This window comes from Sparus aurata, chromosome 20, assembly GCF_900880675.1.
Source record: "Sparus aurata chromosome 20, fSpaAur1.1, whole genome shotgun sequence".
NCBI classification, from domain to species: domain Eukaryota; kingdom Metazoa; phylum Chordata; class Actinopteri; order Spariformes; family Sparidae; genus Sparus; species Sparus aurata.
In genome coordinates, this window is record NC_044206.1 from 21946197 (window position 1) to 21959255 (window position 13059).

Here is a 13059-nt window from a genome sequence, read left to right on the forward strand (position 1 = left end):
AACAGTTGTGTTCTGATGACTGAAGGTGACGACTGACTCGACAGATCTCCATGCGGTTGGCTGCCTCCTCCATCTCTTCCCTGAGGTGGTCGGCCTTGGCTCCAGTTGGCTGCAGGTTGCTCGACAGTCCTGAAGACTTGTTGGACTGATAATACCTGCGGACGAAACACCGCTCTTTTAAAACGCTGGGCTCACAAACGCTACGATGGATTTGAGAATTCTGCTAGGATAAACGTCGAACACAAGGCTTATTGTTTCTGTGTGATAACCATCGAGAACTAAATGCCGACAGCTGCTCTGAGAGAATGACTCACGGCGAACAAGGAAAACAGTTTTTCTGCGTCATCTTTAAACCCTCATTCATTCAACTTCGGCTATTTTCTCCTCTAATTCTCTCTGTCAAACTCTCTTGTTCCCTTTCTGTCTGGGAGACTTTCTGTCTGAGTTGTGTCTCTGGTTGGAGATAATACGTCGCGCTGCCAGAGGAGCTCAGTGCAGAGCGGCATGATGGGAAAAAAAATTGTCTCAGATTTGGGTCACAAGAAAAAAAAAAAAATATATAAAATCCTGAGTGACTGAGTGGACTGCAGTGAAGAAAATCACATTCCCCCTTGTCACCGCTCATAATGGCGGCGGGACGACGGTGAATCGGCACAAAGACAGCGTGGTGATTGTACGTTTCAGCGATCAGAGGACTCGCTCTGATTGGACGGGAGGAAAAACCTGCACTGACATGATGATTCCACAAATTCAAGGTCACTGAGAGGTTTTCGCAAAGCTTGGAGTTTCGAAAAAATAACAACCTGTTCTGTCCTGAAAGACAGCGAATTGACAGAAACGCGGGTCGGAATATCACATCAAAAAAAGTCAAGGATGGAGAAAGTTTTGCAGCTTTTCAGTCGGAAAAGATCAAAAAAACATCTTTCATCTGACAGCGTCAAAAGATGCCCTGAGGAGCTTTTCTTGTAAACAGACAAAAGTTCTGTTTGCATTCGCTGTTACTCATCAGAACATACTGTGTGAATCCTGGAGCTCCAACAAATGTGTTGAAAGCATTTCCTTCATCATGAAGACAAGAAACCAGGTTTGTTTGCTCGCAGTCTTTTTCTTCCATTTGCTGCAACATTTGCTGCATTTCTAAGAATCCTAGTTCTGCCCACACATCAATAGAATAGTTCAAAACAACAGAAAAAGACAAAAGAAGCTCCATAGCGCGACTAGGGGTCAAAAACTCCACATGGAAACTTTATTCATCATCCTTGATTAGTTCAACAACCAAGTTACCTTCAAAATAATGACCATGACATCATTGAAGGGTGCCATCAAGTAAATCAGGCCTCAGTATGGCACTGGTTGGCTGTTTTAGTCGGCATTCTTGTCCCTTTCCACTATCTGTGTGTTAGAATTCAAAGTCCACATCGCTACTTAAAACAACAACAACCTCCGAGATCTTCACGATGAAAATGGCAAGTTGTGCCGAAGATCTGGCAGCTCCGCTTTGCTCCTTTGTCTGCTAGGGACTACAAACGTTCCCCCCAAAAAACTGTTTTGCATCAGCAACTTTGCTGCAAACATAGTGTGGAGATGTGGCTCTTCAATACTCCCAATATCTAAATATCTTGGCATTTGCTTCTTCGTCAAATACGAGACAACCTGAACTCTGTTAGCCCTCCTCCAACAACAGGACACGGACCCTGAGATTCATTTTGCCAACTTGCATCCAGTTGCCAGATCTCTAAAACAACAAGCATCACACTCAGACCTTAAATCAGCCTTGGCATGCACGCAGACACATGTGATTAACATCGAGACACATTTCATTTCTGTGCGTCGGGTACCTATTTTATTAAACTCTCTCATGCTGTTAGGAAAGTATTGGGAAATATCTTCTTAGCAGCGAGAGTTCATCCTGTCTACGACGTGGCTGAGCGCGAATCAGTCAGCGGTCTGTGGTGTCGAACCCCGGGAGGCTGTGAAGATTGAGTTTAACAGCATGACGCGCTCCAGGCTCAGTGTGAAAACTGATACTAAAGAACACTGCTGTGTTTTTCCAATGAAACCTTTCAGATGATAAATTCCCTATTGGACTCTATCGGATACACACATTAGACTCGTTGTGTCGTGACCTTGAATAAATTAAGCGTCTCTCTGGGTGTGAACATTGTTGGAAACGCTTCTAAATCTGAAATTTGATTCAGAGTTGTTGACCGGAGTAAATATATCTTCAGCTTTGTCCTTTAGAATTTAATCTAATTATCTGAAACTGGCATTGAGTAAGTTTTTCACACCCTGACAGCGGACTGTGACGACAGTTGTTAAAACTGTGTGCAATCAAATCCCGGTGACATTCAGTGGGAAGCGTCCGAGGACCAGTCGCCTCACAGGGGATGGAGTTTCTCACATCGCGGCCAACTAGCGACAGACTCACCGTGTGCGCGCAGAGTCCATGTCCAGGACCAGTTTCGCTAAATGTTTCCTTTGTTTCTGGATATTTGGGATTTCCACCTGAGGGGACACAGAGTTTTCACTTCAGCGTTGTTGTTGTTGTTAGTTGGTGTGAAGCAGGAGGAGAAACAGCCTCAGTATTGTCAGAGGTTCAGCACCTGTTCAGCTCTGTGCGTCTGTTCTTTGGTCTCATGAAGATCAATTTACTGGCTGATTTACAGGCATCACAGTGAGTCTGAGTACAGTATATCCTATATTAGACACGTGTGGGCGTAGCTCTGTTCGCAGGCTTTTCAACAAAAATTTATTATTATTAATCACATATGTAAGAGAAATACATGAAGCTCTAATATAGTAATAAAAATCAACCCATCGTTTAAATTTTTCAACTCTTATTTTTGACATTTCTGACAATATTTTCATCTTGTAATTATGAGATTCTTATGTTTATAATTAGTGTAATTCTCCTATGTAAATAAAATACTGTACATATTTAATAAGGTACTTACTATAATGTATCACTGAATAGATTGAATGATATATTCTCTCTTTATAATTGCCATATTTCATGTGTTTACTATTTACATTTGTTTTTTAGAAATCTGATATATAATAAATTCATTAAAAGCAAAAGCTCTTTAAATAAATCTAGATATTTTAAACTATTTGGTACTACATTCTTGAAGCAAAATGACAATATTTTGGCACATATTGTTAAACATATGCAGACTCCTTCCACATATCAAAATGTATGTTAAATATATTATATTTTTCAGTTTATGTCAATGTATCCTGGTTCTTAAAGATTTGGGCTGAGATCTACAAGTTCTCTCTTATTGTCTCCAACTTCTTTCTTGATTTAATGTAATATGTTGTCTTAGATTGCATTTTCTTTTTTTACTGTATCTGTTGAAAAGGTAATAACCTAAAAGTCTGATGTATTTTTTACTAATCAGCCGTTATCATTTGCTATTCACGTCACTGGAATGCATTCGATTCCAAAGTCCCTCCCACAGTGTCGTTTTCGTACCTCTGCGAGGTCGTACAGCGGCTCGATGACGTCTCTCTCGATGGTGAGCTCGAACAGGATGAGCTCCTGAGCGAGTCTGTCCTGCGTGTCGCCGCAGAGCTTCAGCATCTTCCTGCAACAGACAACAGCACCAGGAAACATCCAGACACAGAGCGTGAGTCACAAAGTGAGATGCAGGTCTCTGAGGTCGACACTGCCGCAGTTCTCCTGGATCACACTACGTCTTCTACACGCTTCTCTCTGAACCGAAGGTAATTATGCACTTTATCTCGACACTCTTATAAACAACAGCGATGCCTAAACATTTACTGTGTGAATTCATTCAGCAAGGTGATGTAATATAGTGCAAGTCATTACAGCTGTGGGCGTCACCCAGTCAAGAGCGGAGCTTGACATTTACATGCACGTATAAAATATTGAACTGAATGAATTATTCTCTTTCAGCTTTCTGAATAAAAATGAGCACAGCTGATTTTATTTGCAAAAGTTTTTTTTTGTGTTTGGAAAAGAGTTAAAAGTGAAAAGTTTAATCAACAAGTATATTTTTATTGTCATCGCAACAGCAAATAAAATATGAAACAGTAAAGACAGCAGCTTTTTACTCCACACATTCTTCTGCATCTCTAAAAACTACATTTCCCATGATGCACCAACACTGAGTGACACCATATGAGCAGTGATGTGCACAAGGGGGGGGCAGGGGGGCAGTCACCCCCCCTCGTGGCCCAATTGTGGAAAAAACGCGCACTAAAGTGCCCTCCTGAGAGCCAAAACGCGTGCTAAAGTGCCCTCCTGGTAGGCCAAAAAAGCATGCTAAACTGCCCCTCTTGGTTGGCTAAAACACGACTAGAACTGCCCCGTGCTTGGTAACAAACACGCGCTAAAGTGCCCTCTTGGGAGCCAAAACACGCGCTAAAGTGCCCTCTTGGGAGCCAAAACGCGCGCGAAAGTGTCCTCTTGGGAGCCAAAATGCGCGCTTAAGTGCCCTTCTTTTCGCCCCTGCCCTTCAAAAAGTCTGCGCACGCCACTGCATATGAGGCAATTTATAAGATTACATGCAGCTTCCTCTGAAGCCACAACACTTAAAGACTATTTTACTTTATTCACATATGCAGCAGTGCTCCCTGAGACCTGTAAACACACTTTAATGTGTACATTAGGGGAGTTACCCTTTAAGTTTTTAGTCAGTTGAGCTCTCAGAATGATGCTCTGTGGTTAAATAAAGGTTTGATTAACAAATAAAATACAAGTAGTTCACGTGTTACATTAGAGGAGGAGTCTCGTCCTCATCTGACTGCATTTCTTGGCATGAATGAGAAAATTTGTTCTGGGTCACTGGGCGTTAAAAACATTCCTTTCCATGTCAGAATCAAAGATTATGTAAATTACTGTCTCTGTGTGAGTGTGTGTGTGTGTGTGTGTGTGTGTGTGTGTGTGTGTGTGTGTGTGTGTGTGTGTGTGTGTGTGTGTGTGTGCGTGTTAACTCACCCTAGTAGAGACTCGTCCCCGAGCACAGCCGCCCCCTCCACCATACATTGTGCTAGTGTTGTGAGAGGAAGCTTCTTCTGCGCCGAGAGAAACACACAAACAAGCGATGAATCAGCCGTCACAGCTTTGCTCAATGTGTCATTCAACACTAAGAAAAATCTGCGATTAACACACAAGCTGTAACACAAACACGGTCCAAACGAAAGGACCTGAAGGAAAAATTCATCCTCGTATCTCTCAAACTGTCAAGGAGATATTTTATTATCACATATTATAAAATGAATCGACTCGTAACACTGGAAATATAGATATTTGAGTGTCTCCAGGGCTTCATCTCACCGAGGGTGACCTGACAGACTTCTTGTCCACGTCCACGCCCTGCTGGCCCTGCAGACAGGCGGTCAGCTTCTTGTGTGTGCTGTGGGAAACCTGCTTGACCAGCTCCAGGCGTTTCTCCACCTGTCAGATAGGAAAGATACAGCTCTCGGTGAGAGGTGGGTAACAGACGCAACATATGCTCCGCAACAGCACATTCCACTTGTGTGTCATGAATACATTATGTCGGTTTCGGGACGTCCCCACATCCGCCGTTACGGACGCGAACACGCAGGCACTTAAAGCCCCGAGCTAGAAGAGAGTCTGATTAATAAATACAGGCTCTGCAGCCGTCTGACTGAGCTCTCCGTCTCTTAAAGTACTTTCATCATAACGAGGTTCTTCTTGGTCGGTGACACTTTAAAAAGCAACTTCCTGTCAGCGCAGTTACCAGAATAAAATGTTGCCAGTTTACATTTCTGCAAACCAACGATTTGTTCACATTGTTTTCATGTTTTCAAGTACGATATCGACATTTCTACAATGTGACATTGACATTGCATGCATGTAAGCTGACGGACATGTTGGGAGATGGTTTGACGAGAAGTTAGAGCATTTCAAAACTCACTTTAGGTGACAAACTCGATATTTTCAACAAGATGTCCCAACATTTTGAAATCTGTTTTTGAAGGAACATAACAGGATATTCTTGAAGAGACATCAGGATATTTTCAAGCCGTATTTGTGAAAACAAAGCTGGATATTCTTTTATGAGATGCCAAGATGTTTTCCAGCTGCGACTGAGGGTAACGAAACGAGAAATTACTGAAGAGACGTTGGGACCATCTCTCCAGTGGTGTCAGAGGCAACGAAACAAGAAATATTTAACAAGACGGCGAGACATTTTCCAGCCTTGAATGCAGAATCAAAACCGGATATTTGTATCGAGACATTAAGACATATATCAGCAGTGTTTGAGGCAACATAACAGGGTATTTTGGACTTAGACATCAGGACATTTTTCTTCTGTGTTTGAGAAACCAAACTGGATATTTTCAACGAGATTTCAAGACGTTTTCCAGCCGAGCTTGATGTGACAAAACCAGGTATTTTAAGCCAAAACAGGATCTTTTTCTAACATTATCCAAGTTGTTTTTATGCCTAAATCTAACCAGTCCGCATCAAAACACAAACCTGAACATTTAAAGTTGCCACATCAAGAAAGTTTCAACGTATCTTCGGTTTGCAGAAATGCACGTTGCCAAAATTAATTCTGGCTTGAACCTGTCGTATTTAAATGCGCCTCATTTCATTATGATACCGACTCAGTGGAACTGATGCCGCTGCCGCTGAGGGCGCCATTAATCAGATCAATTAGAGCGCTGCACCTCGAGTCAATCAGCTGGGACGTTCTGCCTTTTGTCTCACAGAGAGCTTCATTTCCAGCTCAAAGGCATCTGAAAAAGTCATCTTATGCACACAGATTACTTTGCATCAACAATAATTCTACCTATGAGAGGCAGCAAACAGCAAACACACACACACACACACACACACATCATTCTTACCTGTAGTAGGTCTTCACTTAATACTTCTGTTTTTTCAGCTCTGGAAGAGAAGAGGAGAGAAAAAAGGAGACTGTTAGGCTGGAGGGGGAATTTACTAAATTACATAACTTGTTACCGTGGGAACTGGGCAACACACACACACACACACACACACACACACTACTCTATCAATTTAATTACATCATTTGTTGAATTTCTGTGCGCCTAATAAATAATTGCAGCCTGGAGCGAATCCCATCACAGGAATGTTTATAACTCAGCCGTTTTCCAGGGGCTCAAGCTGTAAAACTGCAGAGACTCACGTCGGAAATCTGACAGAAAACTGAGAGTGTGACTCAGTATGTTTGCCGGATGAAAAGATCAGCAGGACAAGGACTCGATCGACCTTGTGTATTTTGTGCCAACGTCATGTCTGGCTCGGCCTCGTCCTTCTATCGGAAATCTCTCCCACTTTTCTCTGTCAAAGAGGCATTCGTGGTGGTTTTCCTGTCCTCTTTGACACAAATTTGTCAAAATGGAATTGGCTTGACTTGACTTTACAACAACAAAGAAGAAAGGTGATTTAAAGAGTTAAATACCTCAGCAGTCAACATTATACAGGCCCCGATTTAACTGGTTAGACATGAAATAGAAGCTCACTGTCCTCTTCAGTCCAAATGCCTCCAATCATCTGCTTAAGTATGATAAGATGTCACTTTTTGAAATAATGAGAACGCTTGTTGATTCATTTACAGACAATTTAATGAAACAATTATAATGATAAACAATGCTACATGTAGCAGCTCTGCGAGGCTTCACGGTATCGGCGTGCTAACATGCTAACATGCTAACAATGACGAAGGTGTGACGTGCAGCGCAGCAAAAGACAGAAATCAGTAAAACAGAGTTTCAGCTGGTCAGTGTGGTTTAAATCAAATGTTACTCAATCAGGAGGAACATGGTGCATTTGTCGGGGACTATTTTCAGCGGCGGATGAATCCACATTTGGTATTAATGTGTTTTCATGTGTCCGTCGTTTGTTTCGGTCTTCTAATGGGATTTATTGACAATAATAAAATACGAAAAACGATCAATATCCGGCATTAAAAGAAACATTTTTCTTACAACTGTTTTCATGGATTATCAGCTCCTTCTGGCCATTTTTTGGAAGCTCACAACACAGATATCGACTATGAGTCATATCAAGACCTTGGAGGCCAGAACACAGAGAGCTGATCGATTGACAGCCTGACCTGAATCAATCCGGACGTCACAACGCGTGAGGCTACGAGGAAGTAAAGGTTAATGATGAAGTGCAGGATTTACTCTGGAGAAAACTGTTGCCCGGAGCTCCGTGGCCTTTAGAGAACACACTGTGATACTCTGATCTGACGTGGAGCAGAACATCAAGCTGGAACAAGTCCGAAGAACAAGTTCTCTTGGCTCCGTTTCAGCCACTGTTCGATTCAGGATTCATTCATCTCTTGCATGCGTTTCTCTATTCTTTCTATAAACACTTGGAGAAAAAATGAAGTTAAAAGCCGTCGTCAGGATCAGGCACCAGTATCGAAGATTCAAAGTGACCCGGACAGAGAGTCCAGATTAAAGGAAAGGTTTAAAGGAGCCATTACTGGAGAATCTCACTTCAGGACCTCCTCGATCCAGTCTTCAAATTCAGAGGACAAGAAATGCTTCCATTTCATAATAATAACGCCGCCAGCAGCCAGCAGAGTGGTGAAGGCTGAGGCAGACAGATCATCATAGAGAGCTCCGCAGAATCACCGCACGGGGACTCAAAGTGATTGTTAAATCACAAGTCGACGAATATTCCAGACGACTAATCAGATAATTGGGACAAACTCCAGAGCAGTCGGTGAGTCTCTGCACCTGTTAGCATCCACGTGAGAATATTTGTTTTCTTGCTAATTTGGCAGGACGAGAGAACCAAGTCTAGTCTATTTATCACAGATCAGAGCGGCTGAGTTCAGTGATAGGGGTTTCACACCGGCAGGGCTCCGGCACGGTTCTGGTTCCCGAACGCAACTTTAGACTGAAAAAATAATTGGTTCGGAACCTGAAAAGTCGGTTCTCAGCGGAACCTAAAAACAGTTGGTTTTTCCTTGGGAACCGTGACATCATCAGTGGGTGTGTCGAGCAGGAAAGCAGGAAGGAGAAGGAAAGAAAGCAGGAAGAGAAGGAAAGAAAGCAGGAAGAGAAGGAAAGAAAGCAGGAAGAGAAGGAAAGAAAGCAGGAAGGAGAAGGAAAGAAAGCAGGAAGAGAAGGAAAGAAAGCAGGAAGAGAAGGAAAGAAAGCAGAGAAGACGATGGAGAAGAAAAATGTTCAATGGTCGGCAGATTAATCTAAGTGTTTGGTGGCGATTTGGGCATCACCTGAATTCCAGGAGAAATTAGAGACCTCCACAAGAAAGAGCAAACTATACAATGAACTTTCGGAAGAGATGGCCAAGGCTGGGTTCACCCGAACGCCAGACCAAATAATTAATAAACTTAAAAAACTGCGCAAAGAGCTGCAGTAACAAAACAAACGCTCGTAAATAATCCACACGACTTGCCATTCCGCCTGTGTGACGCGGAATGACGTCCTCCCACTTTGGTTCCACTTAAACTGGTGTGAAAGCGGGCCGGTTCGCCGGACAGCACCAAGGTCCTGAGACTCCAGAACCGAACCAGTGCCAGAACCAGAACCGTGCCAGTGTGAAACCGCTATGAGTGACATTTGATGGAAATCACGCGTCTTTGCTGCAGATCGAGCTTGAAGTGCTCGCCTGGACTTGTCTTGTCTCGTACTGATGACAAAGAAGGTTGTCCGAAGGTTTCTTTCTTTTCTTTTCGACTGAAAACAAACCATCATACACAGTACAGTAAAATTACGTCATGTGTCCTGCAGCTTTACACATTTGCTAATCAGAACAAACAGTATTTTCTAATGAGCAGTGATTCTAGTCAGAGTCAATCTTAGCTGAACTTCAGACGCTCTTAATATCGTTATAAATCATCAACGTTCCCTCAGCTCGTCTTCCTGATTCAACGGCAAGCAGGAAGAAGTGCTGCGTGTTTCCAGACGTTATTAAGATTCTCCGCTTGTGTTGCATCTCTGAATCTTCCAGACACGAAACATCTCACCGTGCGATTCTTTTTCTTCTGAAGGAGCGAGATAAAAACCCTTCATCTGACATTTCCATCTCGCTGAAACATCTTCGCCTCTCGCAGTCTCCTGGAAAACATCACAGCTGAATGTCACACCGTCTGCCAAGTCGCGTCGAGTCACTTCTCGCTGTGTTGTAAACACGGCACGGCTACGGAGCAGCTGAGCGGTCACGTGGTACCAAGAGAAAATAAAAAAAATTCTATCTTTTTGAAAGCTCTGCAAACGTATTAATAAACCGAGTGGCGCGGATGAACTGCGCTCCCTGATTTATGAACTCCGCGCTGCATGAGGGCCACAATCTGTCTTCAGTGACGCCAGCAGAGAAAGAAGGCAAACTGCAACGTACGTGTTGATAATAAATAACACAAATAATCACATTAAATGATAAATTCCTGCGCCCTCCTCGTAGTTTCTATCTGACAGCTCCACGAAGTTGATCCATTCGCAAACATTTCTACATCAATACGTCTGCTGGACCACGTCTGTGGGGCTCGGTGCACATCTGGATCGACTTCATCGTCATCCTTTAATCCGCTCGTCATTTATCGGACTTGAACTGTTTGATATTTAATGAAATGTCATACATTTGCAACAAAAAAAAATGCTTACTATAATTCCCGCCAGATCAACGGGAGGTATTCAAACTGCCTGATTTAATTCAACCAACAGCCCAAAATGTAAAGATGTTCAGCTTTTTACTGTAATCGAAGCAGAAATGTATCAAATCCTCACATTTACGAAGCAGAAAACAACAAATGTTTGGTGTTTTTACTGGAAAAACAGTTAATTAATCATCAATTATGGGTGCAATTGTCCATCTGTATACGTGAAAGGTGATTAGACTGCATGTAGTCTTAATTATTTTGTTTATTATCTTATTAAGTCTCATTTTTCTCCTCTGCTTCTGACTACAACACACACATTTTCCCAGATAGATATAATAAAGTCCTATCTAATCATCAAAATCAAATATAGCTGATAATTTACTTTCAACTGATTGATGGACCAATTGTTGCGGTTGTAATCCTGGTTTCACTAAGTTACTGTCCCTCTTCATATTTCCTCTAAACCCAGCGGATGAATCAAAAATAAAGCTTCCTCTTAGTTAAGAACCACAACAGTCGTGTGTTCCGGCCACCAAAAGTTCAGCGGACTAAACAATTAACGGCGCAGACATTCAGGGGATGACGTGAGGACTGTAAACGCAGCTCAGCAGAGAGAGAAAAACCAGAGCGACATCAAAACTGGAAACACGAAGCTGCAGCCGAGGCTCCACACGTATCGATTAAACATCAGGCTGCAGTCTGGCCTCGCTTTCGCTAAAAGCATCGCAGCATTAAGCTCCTCTTTAAAGCAACGCTCTCCTCAGAGTTAAAATCCATGGTTGAACTCAGGTTTACGGATGAAAAGCCCGGAGATACGGTGATTTACAACCCGCTCACGCCCTGCAGCCGCTCGCAGCAACAGGCAGAACATGTTTGGATTCACCAACTCCACGTTTGATTACCTGGGCACAGAAATCTGTTGTTTTTGGATTCACTTCTGTCGGCCATGATGTTTACCCTCTCTCTCTCTCCCGTCAACGATCTTAACAACAGCAGAATTGATAAACAGGTAAGCAGTGTGAGGTCAACCTGAGGTGAATTTAAGCAGCAAACGTCTTGTTTAACAGGTAGAAGATGTAAAAGAAGTCAATAAGGTCTAAACTGGGAGTACAGCGAACTACAGTGGTTGTGGTTTTGAGCTATATAAGTAAAAAAAAATCAAAAAATCTTCCTTTTCAGTGGCTTATATCTGATCTATACAAGACTGGAATTAGTTATTAGTCTTTAATAAAGTTACTAGCCACAACTCATGAACTATTTGTAAAGACTACCTTTTTAAAAAGTGGAAGCAAACAAGAAATCACATTTAAAGAACTGCAGACATGCTATAAAGTACAGGTGCAATGAGCAGCAGCAGCATACGCAAAGATCAATGATCCAAAACAGCCAACAAACGCGACACCACTGCAGTCCGCCTCACCTCACCTCTTGAACAACACGGACCAACACATGTCCAAACACAAACAGACTTTACTATGATTTAGTCTGAATTAAAAGCAAGGTTGCCGGCACCCCGCTGCGGCCTCGAGGACTTACGGAGCCGAGCTGTTCCTGCGCGGGGCTCTCGTCCTGCTGATCTGCAGCTTTCTCTTCCACATCCCCCCCCGCTAACAGGAGGGAAACCACCTGTTTACAGGCAGGAGCCCGGTGAGAGTAAGAGGGGAGAAAGTGGAGTGACAGGAGAAGGAGGAGGAGGAGGAGGAGAGGGGGGGGGAGAAAAGGGGGGAGGGCGGCCGGAAGAATGAGACCTGACTATCTGGTCCTTTAACTCTTTCTCTCATCACTCACCAGTCCTTCTCCGAGCCCTGTCCTCTGACTTACTACCCCGTCTGTCAAACAGGCTGGAGTGAAAACACATCCATAGATTTTTGAATGTACTGTATGACTGCACACACACACACACACACACACACACACACACAGATATCAACAATCAGCATAAATCATGAGGCTGAAGAGGAATAGCTCGAGAACATCGGGACAAAAGGTCACCGTCTTCTCCACACTCTCCAGCTCATTTAAAGGAACACTCCAGAAATAATCCTCTGACTTCATCCTCTGGGGAGCACGAACGTTCGAACGCAATGTCACGCTTAATTCATCCATTTGTTGTTTTGCCAATTCAGTCCGAACACGGTGGTGGGAGATCATCATGTATCAACACTGCCGCCCTGACAGAAGCCAGAAACAGCCTTTTAAGATCCATCTGTAGCCACTTAGGTGCATTCAATTGACAGAAAGAGATCTAATCACATCCAGATCTCCAGGTGACTGTGTTCCCTGTGTGCCTTTGTGTTTGTGTGTGTGTGTGTGTTTGCCTCCAGCACAATGACACTGTTGCTGTTAGCGCTGTTAGCGCTGTTAGCACAGTCGCAGCGGCTCCGTCTCTGCATATTGACCTAACCTAATTTATTTCTGGCACACTGTGTACAAATCCAGGATTCTTTTTTTTTTGTGTTTT

At 43.1% G+C, this 13059-nt stretch overlaps 1 protein-coding gene across 5 annotated transcripts in view; it reads right to left on the reverse strand.

The window, feature by feature from the left end:
* Positions 1-13059, reverse strand: part of LOC115571021 (rho GTPase-activating protein 44) — a 73802-nt gene that overhangs the window by 22417 nt on the left and 38326 nt on the right. For all 5 annotated transcript variants that reach the window (XM_030400000.1, XM_030400002.1, XM_030400004.1 and 2 more), the window contains exons 2-7: positions 6847-6886; positions 5303-5422; positions 4964-5040; positions 3476-3587; positions 2429-2505; positions 38-155 (exon numbers count right to left, since the gene is read on the reverse strand). In XM_030400000.1, coding sequence (XP_030255860.1) covers positions 38-155; positions 2429-2505; positions 3476-3587; positions 4964-5040; positions 5303-5422; positions 6847-6886 — 544 coding nt within the window. The remainder of the gene's footprint in view (positions 1-37; positions 156-2428; positions 2506-3475; positions 3588-4963; positions 5041-5302; positions 5423-6846; positions 6887-13059) is intronic.